We start from the raw sequence: 21,167 nt of genomic DNA, 5'->3' as shown, positions 1-21,167 counted from the left end.
CCTTTGCTGAGGTTCAGATCACTTCTAACTCAGGATACATTCAATAAAACATTTTACTCAGTTGACATTTGATCCTTGCTATATCTTAAGATCTGAATTGGTGAGGTAGTATTACTATCTTGCATCTTGATTTGATTTTAGATAACATGTATGTCATCAGCCTGTATAGGGGTTCAGGTTTACATGTAGGCCTAGATATATATTAACATTATGATCAGGCTTAGTATGGCATTTATTCACATTGAATTTATTGTTTATCAGGGATCGATATTATGTAATTGGTATCTTTGAAATGTTTCAAGCATGTTGCAATAGTAATTATAAGTCCGAGAGCTACTCTTTGTCTTGGTATCACAAACAACGTGGTCTAGGATTTAGATCCCACTGCAGCACTCAAATCCTTTGGAAAATATGTAAATGTTGCTGCTCTCCACTCAGATAAATGGGCTCCCAGTTTATAGAAAATTTATTTTTTTAAAATCAACTTTGAATAGCATGAGGTTCATTAATTTTCTCAGACTTGAAAAGGACTTATATGAAAAATGGTTGTTGTAGGAGCAAAAGAAATAGAAATTACCAAGGAATTAATATTGTTGGTTATGGAAACATGCTGCTTTGATGACCCCCTTTTTCACACCTAATTTTCAGTTCTCTAGATGCTCGCAAGACCCCCGTTACAAAACATCCCGCTTCTCCCTAGCCCTGCGAAAAAATGTCCAGCACAAGCAACGCATGCGAGAACTGGACGCACGGCATCACAACTCCCTATGCTAGCAGCTCCATGCACTGCTAGCACCCAAATATACATGCACAGCATTTGCGCGCACCGTACATTCTGTACAGCGATCCCATACCATAGACCGTTTTTATAACCGTCCGATATATACTTAGTTTCCAAGAACCTGTATTTCATCCTTGTGGTCAGTTCCTTAGACCCCCATTTTAGGGTTTCGTGAGGCACACCCACATCAAAATAGACTGAGTGCCTCCCCCCACCCCCCCCCCCCCCCCCCCCCCGGAGTTAATCAAATATGTGTGTGAAGTGATTACTTCACTTTTCTCACACAATGATTGGCTAAAATACTCGCCTATGGACTGCAGGGTATTTATATATTCTTACCATTCTAGTCTGCTTAGAAAAAGCCCGGTTACTTGTCAATGTCTGAACAGTGTAAAAAAAGTGAAAATCTGAGCATAATTTGTCCTTTCATCAGTTTTGGGATGATTTTTTTTTAAGTGTTTATCATTGTCTTTAATCAGTATACATATAGAAGTGAAAATTCTAAAATAATATTTTCTTGCTCTCTCATCTGTTTTTTTTTTCTGATACAGGTCCAGCTCACTGGCATGAGAACTTCCCACAAGCCAGTGGGAAACGCCAATCTCCTATCGATATCAATACTTCAATTACCACTTATGATAAAGCTCTTGCTGACAGATCGTTGAAGATCAGCTATGACCCTAAACGTACCAAAGAACTCGTCAACAACGGGCATACCTTCAGAGTGGATATTGATGCGTGTGACTATAGTAAGTGAGAGTTTTTGAAAAAAAAGGTACACTTTATCAAGACGAAATATCTGGACTTCTTTGTATAATTTCTTTAGGATCTTCATTGAGAAATGACCAATTTGCACTTTTTTGTAGGGTACACTTTGTGATTATAAGCAATAGTTGATTGAAATAAACTTTTTAGTAAGTTTTGAAATATGAGGTAGAAGTAAAAGGTGTGAAAAGTTATACAAGTGCACATTTAACCTGCTAAATTAGGTGCAGTTGATTCTAAAAAAATTCAGCAAGGGTTTATAAGAGAAGTAGTCATCAGATAACCCAGGGGCTCCTCTTACAAAGAGTTGCATTTGATCCGATCAACGCAACTATGGAAAGCCAGCAAAGTCAACATATGAAATGCGTGTTTGTTCAAAAAAATTCTAGGTATGAATGTATATCCATAAATTCATTGATTTCTTGACAATTTGGTGTGTTCTTCATTTACAAAGCACATTTTGCAATTTCCTCTAGAAACAATACGACACTGATGGATTTCCATAGTTACGATTGATTGGATCAATCCTAACTCTTTGTAAGACAAGGCCCTTGTTTGGAATTGATTCAGTGTGATTTTATATGCCCTTGTACATATCTACAGAGACGTATACCAGATTCCAGTGTCTTAGATAGGAATTCAGAGCTGTATAATTCTTGTTGTAAAGTTAGGTTTTTTTTATTAAGCAGATTTATTTACTTTGAAAAGTAGCGAGAAGGCACGATTGAAGATAAAGTAAATGCATTAGTAAACTTCACCATCACTTGACTTCTTCTCTCTCTCTGCATGATAAACTATTCAGTGTCTGTTGTGTTGATTTATAACGTGTGCGTATTGGTGTTCTACTATCTATATGCATGGGTTGATCATTCTTATGAAAAGTCAATTTACAAGCTTTTCAACCATGAACCAACCAATATTGTTAATTTGATAATATTTTTATATACAGCAAAACATGAAGCCATTGTTACATGCCTATACTCCATTACATTATCCAATACATTTTTGTTATACCTGATTGTAAAGAATCTAATCACGTGTTGACATTGGAAACCAATTATCTTTCCTTTCCAGGGCCTTAATTGATTGGAATTTATGAATAAATAATTTTTGTGGGGATTAATTGATTCAAGTGGGAAGACCTTCATTGTCAAATTAATTATCATGATGGGTAAGGTGTTTCTGCTGATTACTTCTACTTTCGGATTGACAAAGAGGGGATGATTCCTTTCCAGGTCTCCTACGACTTTGCACAGACCAATCAGCACCTCCCAATATGAATACAGTGTGTGTCCCAGAAAAAAGGCAACCAGGATGCTCTGCTATTTGTAGAAAAATTATATCTTATAGTCACATCATCAAAATTATTTTGATACCAAATGTGCTTTGAAAAGTTCATAAGTAGATTTGCAAAAAAAGTTTGAAATTTCCATTTCAATGTCAAGATCAAGTTGTGCAGAAAAACCTCCAGTAAATACAGATTCACACATGTGTGTTTATGTGCAAGTCATTTCTGACAGGTCTCTGTTAGAACTCTTTACTTTGTACTTTGCAATGTGTGAATGGTTCATTAAGTATTTGGTCTCAAATTTAACAAAAAAGAGATTACTTTTTTATTAGTAATAGCAAATTTGTTCTAAAACACAATTTATTATGATATCTGTCTCTAAAAGCAGGTTTCTTTTTTGCTTGGACACATTGTATAATTCAAAATGTGAAACTCTGTGTTTTCATTAGCTGAGTTCAGTGATCTTCTCCCTCCTATCAAGTCTTTGAGAACTGAGTGACAAGAGTATGGTGATCAAAACTCTATACTCTACGTCATCCCTTGAAGTTTATGGCTAGTGATGCAAAGTAACCGACTGCTCCGTTCATTCCGGAACAAGATCTAGTTTTCCGTAAAGCTATAGGATATTCAGCTTGAGCTAAAATCCCAGGTGTAAGGGGGAATCTTAGTCTACTATTTTCGTCGTCATTGCAGATTAGCTAGAGCTAGAAGTGACGGGTTAATTTCCCTGGATCACAATTAGCCAGCTATTTTGATAACATTGGCTGATATTCCGGGCCCTCAAGGGTATTTCCCAGGGTAATACGTGGTTTGCTGTACAGGAATATGAGCGCAGCAGAGTCTGGAGTGATTCCAATTCCAAATGTGGGAGGAAGCATGTAGCATGAAACATGTTAAAGGGAGAATGTAACCCGGACATCTGGCCCGTTTTACAAAGAGTTGCAATCGATCTAATCAATGTCAACTTTGGAATACTGTATATCCTGGGGCACGTTGCACAAAGATTTGCAATCAAAAGCAACTGTAGAAATCAAATATATCTTGATCTTTTTACCCAATCAGAAGGAACTTGAAGTTGCATTTAAAGACAACTCTTTCTGCAACGGGTCCATGGTTATCGTTTTTATCTTGATTGGATTAATGACAATGTTTTGTTAGACCAGGGTTGAGATGTTTTGAGAGCACTGATTTGAAATTTTGTTCTCATACTCCAGAGGGACAATCACTACCTCTTCTAGGAACAAGCCATGGATTTGGACACTTGAAAAGAATAGCAGATTTTAAAGTCCTAACAAAAACTACTAATTGCACTGTGCACAATGATTCTATGATAAAAAAATGTATACCTAAGTACTCATACTCTCTTGTGATTAAGATAAAATTAAAAACAAGATTGGTTATTTATTTGTTTTGTGGTTATTGTGCACAAATATAATCAACATTTTCAGGCCTTGAAAGTATGTCATTCTTTTCAATTTTTTTTCCACAAATCTATGCCTTTTTCCGAGGATACAGTTTTAGCCTTATCTCTGCCAGTTTTATACAGTTTCAGCTAATGATATCCTATCGACATGACCAGTGTCCCAATAGGAACATAAATGCTTCCTCAGTGTTATTTTATCAGGTACACATGTTTGAGGAGTAAGATACCTGTGTCCTGATGTGATAAGAATGAATGATGTCATACAAATCTTCAGAGGCTAATCCAACCAGATCTAAAATGCCAATGAATAGGCATTCACTTTGATAAAAAATAATGCTTTTTTTAATCAATGAGAACAGACTTTCAATGAGTGCCCTGAGAATATAGCTTGATATGGTGTTGAAATACTCTGTTTTAGTTACTTTTATTCTATTCCAGCTCCTGTTACCAAGCCATTCCTCCCGAATCAATGGAGTCGCATCGTACGGTTTCTAAAAAAGTTCATTTTTGGTTTCATCAGTATGCTAACTAAATTTCTTCAGGTGGCTGCCGACTTGTTTACCGACATATAACACACTTACTCAACCTGAACTTAGGCAAGGTAAATAGGTAATTCAGTAAGAAAGGCAATGGACTTGGATGAGAATGAGAATGGTTTCCCAGTCTTCTTGGAATGCCCCCAAACAAACAATCTATCTACAAACTTCTATGACTTGCTTGCTCCACCTTAATGCTACTTTCCCTTGCATGCTCCTGCATTGCTTTCTTGATTTGGCTTGCCCCCTGACAAAGGTTTCCTCTTCATTGTCATGCTTGTCACGTCCGACAGAGGTCGTTACACCCGACAGGATGCAACTATGACATTGATGTTAGTGTGATAGCTTGATCCAATTAGTCTAATTGTCTCTTGGTACTAGATCTGAGCGGGGGTCCATTAGAAGACAACTATCAGCTAGTTCAGTTCCATGCTCATTGGGGAAAGGAAGACAAAGAAGGTGCCGAACATACCATCGATGGCAAACAGTACGCAGCTGAGGTAAGTTCTAACTAGGTTCACATTATTATCTGTAAGGCCATTTTTTGTCGCTAAGACCCAACTTTCATCTATCTTTTTTTAAACCAGTCGAGTGGAAACTGGTTTAACATGGAATGGAAACGCTTGAAGTGGTCTTGGAAGTGATTTTAAGTGGTCTTCCATTTTCCAAACCAATTTAAGTAGATGCCTTGTTCAACTGGTTTAAGCATAGATGAGGATACAACCGTTCTTCTGGAAGCAATCTTCATGTGGAAGTACGATTGTGTATGTATGTAGGGTGCACTACTAGGTATGTACACTGTGATGTTCATGCCTATAGATTCAATTTTTGTGAAACATCTAACCCCACTGAGAGTATTCCCATCGTGACAAGACTACTTTACATGAAGTGGTTAAAGCAACCAGTTCAGGAGACCATGATGATGCTAGTGAAGCTATCTTCTTTAGATTTGTAAAGTGGTTTAAGGAAACCACTTAAGCAAAATGAGCTTCCAAGTTGTACATTGGGGTACCACATTGAAGAAATATGAGGATGATATTCAGTAAAAGTAATTGTATCATACCGGGTATCATATTTTAACAGAAAATGTACAAAAACCTTAACCATGTACACAGCAAGATCCTAGAGTCAAAACTGCTTGACAAAACTAAACTAGTAAGTAGGTCAAAGCGTTATGTTGGTGGTTGATAGCAAAAATTCTTTACCAATCAATGAGTGTGTGTGGGCTGAAAAAGGGTCATAAAATAAGTCAGAACATTGGATTTATCTTTCCACTTGAGATCATTGTCGGGGGATCATTGGCCATTATATGCAGTCAGGCATACAAATCAACTCTCTGCTCAATCATTATACTTTGTATCATAGCGTCCTTATTCTTTTTAAAAATCTCAGAGCCTCTGCATGATAAACAACCTCATCCTAAAATCTTGATTTACTGTCTATCAAATTTGTTTTTCAACCAACAAAACCAATATAGGATGGTCCCGTCTGGCATGAAGAAACTCGACACCTAGCGGACAGTGTGTGCATTTAAATTGAGATGTAGGAGCCTAGGGCAGTTCCTGCATCTCTTGAAAACCTTTTGGATACTTCCTCGTATTAGCCTTGCAATGCTTTATTAATAGAAGTTAAGGACATTGGAAGGAATTGCCATTATCTAATTCTTCATCACTCTCTCATTCACCCACTCAGTCAGTCGGTTATTCAGGGAAGTGGAGTGATTCATAAGGTGGTTTCAAACCGCCTCGATCATAAGAATCCCTGTTAACTTACAAGAACTTTTTAAGGCTAAAAAATACCCATTAATTATTCCTGCATTCACAACGCCCCAAAACATATCCTTCGGGATGAATTCCTGAAGTTATATAGGAGCATGCGCAGTATGGTCTGATAAGCAGGCAAGGCGCAAGATTCAAAACCACTAGCTCAGCAGCCACCCACGGCACCCACGCCCAACTACACGCTGGGCTAAAAGTTCATGTAAATTGCTTTCACATTGCCAAAATACCTGCGACCTTGGAAAATTCCCCGCGAAAGTTCTCTTAATTTTGCCAAGTACCTACTATTTAGTGGGTATTTTCTTTCGGGGATATTAGGCGTAATTGGCTTTCACATTGCCAATATTACCTGGTATTTTCTGATCGGGAAATTTACCTGGAACTGATGAACTTCGAGGCGGTCTGAAACCACCTATAGATATATGAAAATACAGCGGGAAGTCTCGCCTCCCTCCTTGCAAGCACTGATACAAGAATTCTTGTATGTATGTCTGGCTAATAGTGGAACAAGGACACCATCTCGAGCTGGTCATCGGCATCCAAGACAGACCTTGGTGGCCTTGTAAGAAACCTGCAATTGCTTGCAAGCAAACTCTTGGTCCCCAAATTAATCTTTATATAAAGTCTTGAAATGAATTGCATACTTGCTATTGAAAGCTGATCTGCTCTGTCAGGGAGAAAGGATAGATGTATTTCCCGACTATAATTTGATATATCACTTGTGAATTTGCAAGTGATATTTGCAATTAATAAAGAATAGGTTTCTTGCAAGACATCATGTCTTGACTCAAAAAGATTTGAGTGTGAAAGTTTAATAAAAAGCAGTACAATATCCCGTACAACCAAACAACTCTCAATTAATTTCAAAGGAGATCATACTTTGCACTGTTCTTGAATGATATGTTTTGTATGTCATCGCTATTATATTCGCGAAGAATGATTTCTTGTTTGCCAATTATCTAGTCATAATTTGATGTAAAGTCACATTCAATAAAAGGACACTCACAATGTTAGCCAGCAAGTTAACAGTTCTGTTTCAAACAAGTTTGTAGAAGGGTTGATCCAGGATTTTCCAAAAAGGCGGTGGGGGGCATTTTGTACAGGAAAATTTTGACAACCCCCCCCAAAAAAAAGGTCTTCATGCTTATGCATTATGCATGACAAATTCCACTAAAAATACTTTTTGTGCCTCTCAGAGGGGTAGGGGGCGGCACAGGCCAGATGTTCCCCCACGCCTGATCCGCCACTGAGTAAGTATATAAACAAACTTGAAACAGATTCACAAGATATCATCCTTTGCAATTTTTAGGTCCAGCCAGCTTCTATATCATTCCCTTTTAATGGTACTAATGATCCCACCCTGCCTTCCTCTCCATATCTAGATTCACCTTGTTCATTGGAACACCGGACAATTCAAGACCGTCAATGATGCTATCAAATGTGATAAGGGCATCGCTGTGCTGGGATCATTTATTAAGGTGAGATTCTCCAGAGGCTCGTATCCATGCGATTGTAAAGGTCATATGAAACCCTAACTAGAGTCCGAGAATTAATGGAAATCCTCCTGCACCTTCCTAGCTCACCTAGCTGTAGAATGGCCTTTGGTAATGAGTAATAATGATGCCCCCCCCAAAAAAAAAGAAAATCAAAGAATAAATAATAAAAATGATATTAAATCTTAATTTTGATCAAACACCTTTGTTTTGGGATTGTTTACTTACAATACTAGCCAAGTCAATGTTAAAAAATTTTTACAAATCATTTTTTTTTTATTGAGGGAACAAATTCAATTTGATGCAGATTATTAATGAGGTGTATGATGGTATATTTCAGTCAGATTTTTTCTGCATTATTGAATAATTTGAGAATGCTGCTTGATCAATATACTATAGGAAATTAAATGGGGTTTTCTGTATATCTGTTCAATGAACTGATGGTGATTACTTTTCTTTCCAGATCATTTTCCAGCATGTTTAGAAATATCAGATCATATTTTCTTTTAAAAAGAATTCTTGATTTTAATATTCCTCAACTGCATATAACATAATTTTCAATTGATTTTGTTAAAAGTTATAGTATAATCTTGTTCAAATGAATTTGGAAGGTTTCCATGGTAGGAGTACAATCTTCCTTGAAAGCTCTGAGTGTAAGGATGTTCTTTTTGTATCTCTCATTATCAAGAAAGGAACACATTGTGTACTATGAAATCTCTCTGTAAAATCTAATTTATCGAGGAAAATAGGTTGCTTCCCTTTCCATTTGTAAATGATATTGACCCGAGATAAGAAGGATACAAGGTATATATTTTTCTGAGGGTTTGGAATGATCAGTTTACGAAATATAACCCGGTTTTGAACTATTTTGTGGCTAGGTTTATATGACATGGTATATTTGGTGTCTATCTTGTGGGTGTAATCATGGCGGTTTTATCTCCATGTGCAGGCACGGATCCAGGGAGCACATGCCCCACCCCCCCCCCCCATTGAGAAGCAAAATTAAAATTTTTGATGTAAAAATGCCATTAAAACAGAGGTAAGACCTTCTTTTTTTTGCTTGTCAAATTTTTTCGGGTATGAAATATCTTTAATTTGTGGTTGAAAACCTTTTTGGGGGGGGGCTTGTCAAAATTTCCTCCGAAAAATTTGCCCCCCCCCCTTTTTTGGAAAATCCTGGATCTGACCCTGCCATGGTGTAACCCTTCAATGTATTTCTGCTTGTGTTATTTTAATATTTTGTATTTTAACAATTATTTTTTTCAGGTTGGAAAGCCACATGAAGGTTTTGAAAAGCTGGTGCCTTGCTTGAAGAAGGCTCTTAACAAGGTGAGAATTTGCAATATAAGTATACTCCTCATCACAGCAATTTTCATTTCAATTTCCTACCTCACTCAGTTCAATAATTTTCTTGAATACAGTATGAGGTAATCGTGAAATGGTGGAGTTGCCCCACCCAATATCAGAGTAATATTACCTGTTCAGCCTCTTTGAAATTACTGTCTAGTGACTATGTACAACTATGAAAAAAACAAAACTTTTACATCGCTGGTCCACTTTTTGAGGAAATTTTCACCAATCTGATTTTCTGTCTTCCTTTCAAATCAACTCGGCATCAGTTGTTTTCCCCTTAAAACCTGTGTTAGGTGAAGAAATTTCCATGAGGGGATGATATCAATATTTTATCTTCAGGATCGCATTTAAGAGTCTGTGAAGAATAATGGCAGTACGGCATTCATATTTTCTAGGTACCTTTTTTTGTAGGAAGTTAATATTTCATAGGAGCAATACGATACACTACCAGTGCAATGTATTAAGTCTCCATTGTTTTGGGGTTTTTTTCATTGTGTTTACAGAATTGTACTGCAACTGTGGAGGGAGGATTCGATCCCAGCTGTCTGTTACCAGGTAAAGTGCAATATAATGTACTACATACTCAAGGATATAACTATATCATGATATAATGATGAAAAGAATAGAATGAATAAGTATATCATTGCTGTCCAGTGTCACATAGAACACACAATACTTCATTGATAGTTGTTTAATAGGGTGACGACCTTTGCTCCTGCGGCAATTGCTCCTGGCTTTTATATTGTCTAAGAGGTAGGGTTAGGGTTGCAGTAGGGTTTTGTGTTAGGTTTAGGGTTGGGTATAGTGTTAAATCCAGGCTTGAAATTTGTTATTTGATTAGTGTGTGGAGTTTGTAGCAGAGGAAATGTCATGGAATCGTTTAATAGAGCACCTTCACCACTTTCTTGCAGAATTCTAATGTTTCAAAACTTTAGACGAAGCATGATCACTCCCTACCCCTAAACCCAAATTAAAACCAGATTCAAATCTGACCTTAACTCTTTCACATGCCTCAAGAATTTAATCCTTGGCCACATTATTGGTCAGAAAATTAACACCAGATACTGACCTAGTCTAGAATTGCGACACTTTGGTAATGAGAGGTTTATGTTTGGAACCAATGGGATCAGGAAGAGGATTATTATGTGAAGCTATCGCAATATTCAGCGAAAAAATTGTTAATTAATTGCTTCCTTTTATTGCACCAATTGGCAGCTGTGCCAAGTGAGAGGTTAGCTAATCGAGTTCAATGTAATTGTTCAGGGAGAAAATGTGCTAGTGCAGAATGTAAGGTGGAAGTTGCCTTTTCAACACTGAGCAATCGCCGCTTGAAGGGATAATGTTATTAAGAAGTGGTGAACTTTCAAATTCTTTTCATGGTATTCAAAATGTAGAGAGAAATGATCATGCACAGAGGATTGTCTTTCAGATAACCTCATCGGATATTTATACCAGGGTTTCTCAATGCTTACTACAAATTTCAATATCCAATTCTAAATTGTAAACGAACAACTCATCCTAATCACTCTAACAGATATTCTTCCACAGTTTTCAAATCTGAATTCTGTCTTTAACCACAAATGAATCAGAGAGATCAAGTTTTCATCAGGGCGTATTTCCTAAAAGCATTATATTTAAATAGACGCCTCAGAATCAACCCTTATGAACTTGCAGTCACTTTTCGAGATCTTTTCATTCAGGAAAAAAAAACGGATTTAAACTGACTTAAGCTCTTAACATGGAAGGGAAATTACTGCTCTATTTTGATTTATGTGCTTTTAGTAGTGCCAATTGGCGAATTTGGCATACATTAAAGCATTGAAATTTTCCTCAATATGGCCTTGGATCACATTTTTCTAGAAAGGGGTGATTAAGGTATTAAAAATGAACGAAAATTGCACGGAATAAAGGACGAAGTAGCCCACTGAATGTCGCATATCCTTTTTGTGAAAATCCAACTGTACTATTTTTTTAGTGAATCATTGAGTAATACGAAGAAATTTAATTTGATTACTACTTATTACAACATGCATTTTTGATGTCATTGTAAACATGATTATAGATTTTTCAAATTCATGAAAAGCTGTCATCTAACCACATTTTTTTCTTCTGCTTGGTTGATTTAGTAGCTAATATGCAGTTTGGTGCAAGAATACATATTGTTTTGATACCTGTACTATTCCCTTTAATATAATCACTCCTATAGAAAATTTTAAATGTTTTCACACATATGGTTGAAAGAGAAATTTGGCCCATTTTGTGTCTGAGAGACATTCACACTCTTCAGCAAATACAAAATACAAGAAAATTAATGTTCAATCAGGTCGATGAGGCCATTTACCGACATTTGTTTGATCCACCTGTCGTTAGCTACCTAATCATTTAAAACAAACAGTGTGTTGATAGAAATTTGAAAAGCAAATTTGCAAAAATTGCACACAAAGGGAGGGGGCTGTTATCGTACTCCTCAGAGCGTTATGGCACCATTTTGATTAATATTTGAATTAATCACTCAAAAAAAGTGCTATGATCAATGGGTCCAGATCAAATCCATTTGACATTCGAAGTTTAAAATACAACAAACAGCAATCTGATGCAATGGTGCATGAAGTAATGAAAGGAAAATATCCTACAAGACCGTACATGATTAGATCTCTGACTTGCAACATATCATAAAGGATCACAATTGAATTTATACATTGTCATATTTATAGTTCATGATAGAGTTACACTCAGTATCAATTATAAAACCAAATATGATGTTTTTCATTTATAGGCTCCATGACATAAAGCTAAATTAGTGATCGATCGTGGGTCTGATTTTTACGATTGACCACATTGATTTTTTTTATTTCATACACTGTCATATTTATAGTTCATGATACGAGTTACAATTGGTATCAATTGTAAAACCAAATATGGTGTTCATCACTGATCTGGGCTCCATGACATAAAGGTTTAGTGGGGATGATTTCAATGATTGATCACATTGATTTTTGTGTGATCAATCATAGAAATAAGCACCATGAGCTATATGTTACTTGTACATTTCCCATATCTTTTGATTTTTTTCATCTCGTTTGATGGGGTGTTTAGTTTGGTAAATTGCCAATTCGTTCCGCACTGCCAACTCTTCCACTCACCATATGGTCTACCTTCATTTAGTCTAATGCCATTCCATCCATTAACATTTCGTCTTACAACTATTTGGTCCAATAACCATTTGGTTCAATCATCACTTTGTCTAATCACCAGTGGGTCTATGACCATTTCGTCTCATAACCAGTTGGTCCAATACTCATTTTATTTTCATTCATTTTGCCCAATTAACACTTCGTCTAATTAGACCAAATGGTATGGACTAAATGGTTATTGGACTAACTGGTTATAAGACAAAGTGAGTGGACAAATGGCAATTGGACCATTTGGATATTAGATGAACTGATGGTGGACCAAGTGATAGAAGACGGGTTGGCAATTGGACGAATTGACATGGGACCAAATGAAAGACTTTTCTAAGATATGTTGTTCCTATTTTTTCAATGTTGGTGAACTCAACAATGCAATCTTTCTATAATTCATTGATTCTCTACGACAGAAAATAAAAGAGATTACTGGACGTATGAGGGCTCCCTCACCACTCCACCTTGCTACGAGAGTGTCACTTTTATTCTCTTCAGAGACCCCATAGAGGTCTCGGAACAGCAGGTTAGAAACAAACTCTTCTATTTTAGTGAATTGAGATTTCCATCTTATTTGTACCGGTTAGAGTTGATGAATACTTCCTAGTGATATTTTGTTGCCTGCCTGTAAGTTTTTGGTTTTCCTTTTGTTGAATGTGATAAGCCAAATAGTTTCTTTCAATTTTCATTTAGATTTTCTTTTGAAAGATATCAATACATTGTCCATTATCACTGCAGCACAATAAATTGTGAACTTTTGAATTTACTCCTAACAAGATTGATAGGATTGCTAAAGTGAGATTACTTAGATTTTAATCTGAACATAATCATGAATCTATGAAGATTTTAACAAAATATATGTACATTTGTTGATTGATATTTGGTTGGATAAATGGTTACTCCAATCCTATTAATTTTCAAAATGTAGGTAGTATACTCTTTAATATGGACATTCGCGCATGTATATTTTGGTATACTTCTGGAAAATGAGCGCCCTTGAAAATGTACAAATGAATGGGGTGAAGATGACAAGGCTTGTCATGGGAGATGAGTTGTATTGGCAAATTTGCAAATTAGTAAAATTTAGTGTTTTTGACAAAAAAATTTGCTGTCATATACTGCATATCAGGTGTATTTCACTTTTTTTAATAGTAAATCCCAATGGTGCTTGAAGGTCTGACTACGTCAAAGATTGTCAGTATTAATACAATGTGATGCGGCCACTAGCATGATCACATTTACTTTTATTACAGCAAACATTTGGGGGGGAGGTAGACATTTAAATTTTGTGCCTGTATCTTGGTTCTGAACAAAGATACCCAGTTGCAAATATGAATGTTGTGGTGATGAAGTGGTAATTCAAACAGTCAGTCATAGAAAAGAATGAGGAATTCCCAATTTCCTGTCAAAATAAACTACCCTCAATTATTCTTTTATTCAATATACTGGTATCACATCTGCTATCTCTAGAATATTGAGGGGTATTTAATTTACATCTGGATCTTTATATGATACAACCAGCATATTTTGCAAAAAGGATGCCCATTACTTACTTTGCAGAAAATTAAGTATTCCCTCAACCCCCATTTCTCTTGGAATACATACATGTAGGTCAGAATTTGAGGGTAATGGCAACTTGATAATGAAATAATCCATGGTGGGAGGGGAGAAAAGGATGAAAAAGAGAATGGGTGAAAGTGTGAAAGAAATTGGATAAGGAATAATAAAGTCTCACTGTTTTTAAAATTTGGTAATTATGAATATTTGATTAAATCTTGAATTTGCAAGTTGGTGAGTAGATGGTGATAAATATCAAAGTTTGTTGTGTTTTTTGCCCCCACCCTACAATGACACCACACTTGCATGATACTAGCTGGTCTACTGTAGGCAAGCAAATACCTGTGTATAATAAAATCAGGTGATACCAAATTCACAGTATGACATTTTAGATGTTCTTTTAAAAAAATGAATTTTCAGTTTCGTCACAATCAAATGTGTTGCTATAAACTCTGGAAATTGTTGCATCAACAAAAACAAAAAAAATCCAAATTTCTTTTTAAAAAAGAGGAATATTAGTAGGTGAGATCCCCCAGGGGGCCACTTACATTGACGAGTGGATACCATGCGCGACTAAAAGAACACGTAAAAAGGATGTTTTTTTACGATAGGGCACGTTACGTACGTAACGTGATAAGGGTGTCAAAAACACCAAAATAATGAAAAAAGGGTATCTATTTCGCTAGGAAAATTACGTGTTTAGGGTCGAATTTGCGGGGATGATAAAACAAAATTAAAATGTTTTATAAAGGATGTCCTTTTTGCCCCAACACTTCGTGTTTAGAGTCCGATTTGAGCGACGTGTAGAAGGTGGGGTGGTAACTATACTAAACCAAATAAGGTAAAGCCGACGACCGAAGGACCCGTAACAATAAAACATTCCTGTACTTGTTTAGGGGTTCATTTCAGGGAATATTTGTCAAGAGTATCGTTTTGTTTCCAATACTTGTTAAGGGTAGGGTTTCACACGCCAATACTTGTTAAGGGGTGCTTTTTCAGAACATGGAAATTACGTGTTTAGGGTGCTTTTCGAGACCCCATGGTCGCGCATGGTATCCACTTGTGAATGGAAGTGGCCCCCCGGGGTGAGATCACTGCCTCATCCATTTGTGTCTTGACTACGGTATATTGTGTATATCATTATGTGATAAAAAAAGGTAAATTTGTATGACCTTCAAATGTTGCAATTGTATAGAAATCTTTTTTTTAAAGTGTTGTACTTGTTTAGATTTCTCTATTCAATCCTATTAACTTGATGATTGTGTTAACTTGACCTTTAATATTCTGTTATTTTATGTATTTTCTGTTATTTTATGTAATTTGTTTTTTTTAATGACTTTATCTTTGGACCATGTTAGTTGTATTGTGTACTGGTATGCTATGAATGAACACTGGCATATTGCAAAATTTTTTTTTCTTCTAAACTGTTATACTGTCTCTGACTGCAGATGGCAGTATTTCATTCTAACTAAAATGGTCCATTGATATTATTTATTTTTTCTTTTATCTTGTATTTTTTTCACCGGTTGGTTCTGCTTTATGGATATTTATTTTCCTTCCATATACACGTATCTTAAAATTTGAAGAAATGAAGATATTGGTTTTAAATGAAATACACAGGTTGCTGTGTGAAGACATTTTTAGCATTTGATACAAAAAATGTTCATCCTTCACATTTGATCAGGCAAGGGTTAATAATTTTATAATGTTAGATCTTGTAAATATTTCAGCTCATAATATATTCATCAGTTATGTTGGACAAAAGGGTACATATTATTAATGGTATTTTGTTTAGAATCTTTCTCTTCCATGAATATATTATGAATATAAAAGACCATGGGCCCGTAACACAAAACTTAGCAATGATCGTAGAACATTTTTCTACGATTGATTCCATAGACTACAAAATACAATCAGTCGTGAAGATCAAGCATACCATCAATTGCAAACCTTTGTGTTACTGGACCCAGATGGTGCTGTTTTATGGAACCAAGAGCTATTTCCTTCTTGTTGGTTTTTTTTTTATTTTATAATCTGTTAGCTTCCACAACATCAGATGGTGTTGTTCTCTCTCTACTCATCTTTCTACATTACAACTTTTCAAGTTGGCTTTGTCAGGACAAAAAGACATGAAACTAGCAAGGATCCAATCCTCTCCTTGACAAGATGAAGGATCTGATTTTCTTGACATTGGCCCTTATTCTGAAGTCTGGTTTAACTGAGACCACGGTCTAATTCTGTACTAAAATTATGGGGAGCCAAAAATTCAAAAATTCTGTTTATATTGTACACTTCTTATGTTTATTATTTTGTTTCCTTTTGCTTTCATAATGAGGAAAAATGCTTCAGTTATCATTCCCAGACAATCACGAACAATATGGGTGTCATATGAATTAATAAATTGGATGTGTAGTGTTTGAGATTTGTACTCCAATTGGCTCTCCATCCCGGGGGGGCCACTTCCATTCACGAGTGGATACCATGCGCGACCATGGGGTCTCGAAAAGCACCCTAAACACGTAATTTCCATATTCTGAAAATGCACCCCTTAACAAGTATTGGCGTGTGAAATTCTACCCTTAACAAGTATTGGAAACAAAACGATACTCTTGGCAAATATTCCCTGAAATGAACCCCTAAACAAGTACAGGAATGTTTTATTGTTGCGGGTCCTTCGGTCGTCGGCTTTACCTTATTTGGTTTAGTGCAACCCCACCTTCTACACCTCACGCAAATAGGACTCTAAACACGTAGTGTTGGGGCAAAAAGGACATCTTTTATAAAACATTTTAATTTTGTTTTATCATCCCCGCAAATTCGACCCTAAACACGTAATTTTCCTAGCGAAATAGATACCCTTTTTTCATTATTTTTGTGTTTTTGACACCCTTATCACGTTACGTACGTAACGTGCCCTATCGTGAAAAGGACATCCTTTTTACGTGTTTTTTTGGTCGCGCATGGTATCCACTCGTCAATGTAAGTGCCCCCCCCCCCCCGGGCTCTCCATAGTTAAACCACAAGTGTATTAAAACCAGAGTTCAGAATATAAGGGCCTCTGTGTCTTCTTTTACTGGCTGCACATATGCTGACTAAACAGGGAATTTTAAAATGTGTTTTCTCATAGTCTTGCCTTATCCTCTACCTTTGTTGACTTTTTCTTTTTCTTTCTAGATTCATACTTATTTTCTTGTGTTCTTGTTTTGGATTATCTCGTCTCCTTTGAGCCCTTTTGTAGCTTCTGTACATCAATCATAACTTTCAGGAACAAAAGATGGCGCTGCTTCTTTCAAATCAAAAAGTTTCATTACCCCTCTTTTCTTTCACTCTTTTAAGCTTTCCCCTTCATACTCATACTCATTTTCTCACATTCTTGTTTTGGATTATCTCGTTTTCTTTGAGCCCTTTTATAGCTTCTGTGCATCAATCGTAAGTTTAAGGAACTATAGATGGTGCTGTTTCTTTCAATCATCTTCCTGCTTCATACTTGTTTGTCACATTTAAGATTACCTTGTCTTCATTGAGTTTTATTATAGCTTCTATGTACCAATTGTAAGTTTCAGAACTATAGATGCCATTGTTTCTTTTAAATGAAAAATTTTCATTAACCATCTATTCTTTCACACTTATAATCTTTCCAGTTCATACTCATTTTCTTGTTTATTTGTTTTGGATAATCTTGTCTTCGTTGAGCACTTTTATAGATTCTGTATGCATTTCAGAAACTCTAGATTGCGCTGTTTCTTTAAAATCAAATAATTTAATTAACTGTCTTTTTCTTTCATTCTGGTAATCTTTCAGCTTCAAGTACTCCGTGAGCTACAAGATCATTGTGATGGCGAGACTCCAGAGGGCCCTGGTAAACTGGTAAATAACTACCGTCCACTCTGTGATCTCAACGGACGAGTCGTCAGGGCTACCTTCCAACAGTAGATACAGTGGAGGTATATCCTGACGGAACCGTATAGGGCACACATGAGTAATTAAGACTCCCATTCACTCACACGTTAAATCTAAGCTCATTAAAAAATCATTAAAAATCAACCATGTGTATTTACTGACTGAGATAAATCATAATATTTGCAGTACAACAGAAATGAACTACGTTAATCAGGTACTTGTCCAGCTCAAACAAAAATTATATGACCTGAAACAAAATTAACAATAATTTAGGTCAGTTTAAAGCGAGAAATCGGTAACTGCTTTGCTGACAATAATAATTAAAATAGAATACAAAAATACAGCCTAGCTTCTCCAAAGGCCCAATTATGAAAGAGTTTGAATATGGAATTGATTTTATCAATAGTAATTTGATATACACTCATTTTGTATAATTTCGATGAATTATTTTACTTAATAAAGTCATGTGATCTTTCCTTGCGCCTGTCCAGAATGCATTACGTGTGGAAGAAATATTGATGTGTGACCTATATGGCATTATACTTTCACTGGTCTTACAGGTGAAACTCTTCATATTACCTTTCTTACTTTTATGGCGGTACATTTTGTGTTTGTTTTCTTTCTCATATATGGGGCATAATGCATGCTATTACTCTCTGAAAAGAGATAAATTCTCAGCTGCATAATTCCTTGCTTGGGTTTTTTTTCTGGAAGTTTGTAAATTTACGAGTTTTATGTTTCCATTTAATCTCAAATATGATAAGGGATAAACTTTTGTAATTATTGTTTCTTTTCAGTAAGAGAAGAAATTTATTTAAGTGGAAAGGTGGTCTGCCTTGATTTGTGATTTAGATAACCAAATCAAGCGAAAGCTATTTGGATTTGTCTTTTCCCTGTAATCTAAAATAAAATTTATATGTGCAATTGTTAGGTTCTGTTGAAAGATGATTGATTAATCTGAATAATTGTTAAAGGTTGAGAATGAAACAATAGAAAATTAGAGCTTGGCTAATGGTGCTTTACTCATTATATATGGATCCTTTCTTTGTACTTAGTCACATAAACCATCACTGTCTTCCCTTTGCACCTTGTAGTAGTGCACAATAGCAAAGATTATGAATATATGAGAGAATATAAAACCTGCAGTTTTTATATGACACAATATGAAGCTTTGCCTCATTTACCTCTCAGATGTGTCAACTCTACCATGCAATAAAACCCCAGAAACCTTGCTCAATTTAATAGTCAAGTCAAAAATATATTAATGGCTGTTGATTGAAAAGTGATCATGAAATTGTAAAGTAATATTGGTGTTTAGATCGGAAGGTGTTTTATTTCTATAATAATATAATGTATGCATTTATTGTTGAAGTGATTGGTTGTAATAATAATATATTGTATGCATTTATTGTTGAAGTGATTGGGTGTATAAATGAAATATATATGCAAACAGATGAGTAGTTTATTTATTTATAGATGGATATTTTCTTATGATAAGTATAGAATTAATGTATGAAACTTGCTGTTGTTGCCACTTTATAGCACCAGGAGTCCCAGGTACAGAGAGAAAAGATTCTAATAAGACTTTCTGAAAAATTACAGAGTGAGGTTATATCGCTTTATATTTATGTATATTCAATATTGACTATCATTGTAGTACATAATATGTATGCACTTGAAATCCTATATCACAATATGCTTCTGTTAAACCATTTTTTTTTTCAAACTTATTAACATTGGGCGAGAAATCTATACTATATTATTTATTAATGAATTATCACAGTCAGATATATCAATGGATTTGATGGATTGAGTAATACATGTATAAAGATTATTATTCATTGACTTTTGTCTCACATATATCTATATTCATTTACATTTTGACTAGTTTGGTTTTGTTTCAAATTAAATATTCAAAAATTAATTCAATTTTCAATGCTGCTTACCAATTATATAAAAAAAAGATATATTCAGTGCAAATAATAAATTATTCATATTATTTATCGTATTGCAAATAATCATGTATATAATTTCCCTACTGGTTCTTGTCTTATTTTAGTCATGCCGGTAAATTTGAAAGTGAAATTCTATGTTGGAAAAGAATGATTTTCAGATAGCGTTTAATCAGAGACTGCATTTACAATTAGAAGTTAAATATGTATATTTTGTACTCAATCATATTATATATCATCAATTTTCAAACCAAAATTATGTATTTAAGATTATGCTTTGTTTAACATTGTGGCAGATATGATAATAAGTCTTTAAATATAGGTGCTACATTTCCTTAATGGAAATGCTCAGTTTGATGAAGCCATACATCATACCTTTCGAATATCTGTTCATTGTGTTCAAATAATTGCATTTGGTATGAAGTACAAGCTGGGAATAACGAAAATACTTTGAAGCATTTTTGTTTTTGTATCAGATTCTATCTATCATGTCAAACACCATAGTGATGACCTTTTGGTGACACAACATTTGCTTCTGCGACAATTGTTAAAATCTCAGAGGGCATAGGGTTAGAGTTAGGATTGTAATAGATTTTTCAGTTCAGAATAACGTAAAGATAAGGATAAGGGTTTATTTAGTTTTGGAGGTTAGGTTTTTCATGTTTGGTTTAACATGCATATTTTTCCATCAGAGCAATTGTCATCAGAGCAGATGCCATGGAACCAAACTTTTAAACTGAGATACATGATTTATTTATTTATTTATTCAAATATATTTATTCAGGATGACAAGATCAGTTAAAAACTGTTTTACATCATGGTCCTGACATTAAAAACATAAATACATGTAAATCAATAATATATTATAGATGAGATAAAAATCAGAGTAATATCTAAAAGATTGTGTTTAAAATGATACAATGCAATACAAGAGCATTTACAATATGTTATACAAAGAAATAAAGTAAATGTAATTAAATTTAAGTATCAAACAACCAAAAAAGTGCACGATTCATGGACGAAATGTATGAATTAATGATTATAGAACTATATAAAAATCGGTAAAACTCAGGCTAATAAAACATATTCACAAGTTGTACATTGATATGTAATAGGAATAAAAAAGTGGTATAATTTACATTAAAGTATGAGAATACAT

General features: G+C 35.1%; 1 protein-coding gene across 1 annotated transcript; it reads left to right on the top strand.

Moving 5' to 3' along the window:
* Positions 1 to 1,322: 1,322 nt before the first annotated feature.
* Positions 1,323 to 19,638, top strand: LOC121406846 (carbonic anhydrase 1-like; the record flags this gene model as incomplete). The annotated part of the gene is made up of 7 exons (XM_041597717.1): positions 1,323 to 1,530; positions 5,175 to 5,293; positions 7,954 to 8,049; positions 9,331 to 9,393; positions 9,921 to 9,972; positions 13,016 to 13,125; positions 17,958 to 19,638. Coding segments are annotated over 7 exons (780 nt in total), but the record flags the coding sequence as incomplete, so codon positions are not given.
* Positions 19,639 to 21,167: the final 1,529 nt, after the last annotated feature.

Source organism: Lytechinus variegatus, chromosome 2 (assembly GCF_018143015.1).
Source record: "Lytechinus variegatus isolate NC3 chromosome 2, Lvar_3.0, whole genome shotgun sequence".
Taxonomy (NCBI): domain Eukaryota; kingdom Metazoa; phylum Echinodermata; class Echinoidea; order Temnopleuroida; family Toxopneustidae; genus Lytechinus; species Lytechinus variegatus.
Note: the sequence above shows the minus strand (reverse complement) of the source record. Positions and strands in the feature narration are given on the sequence as shown.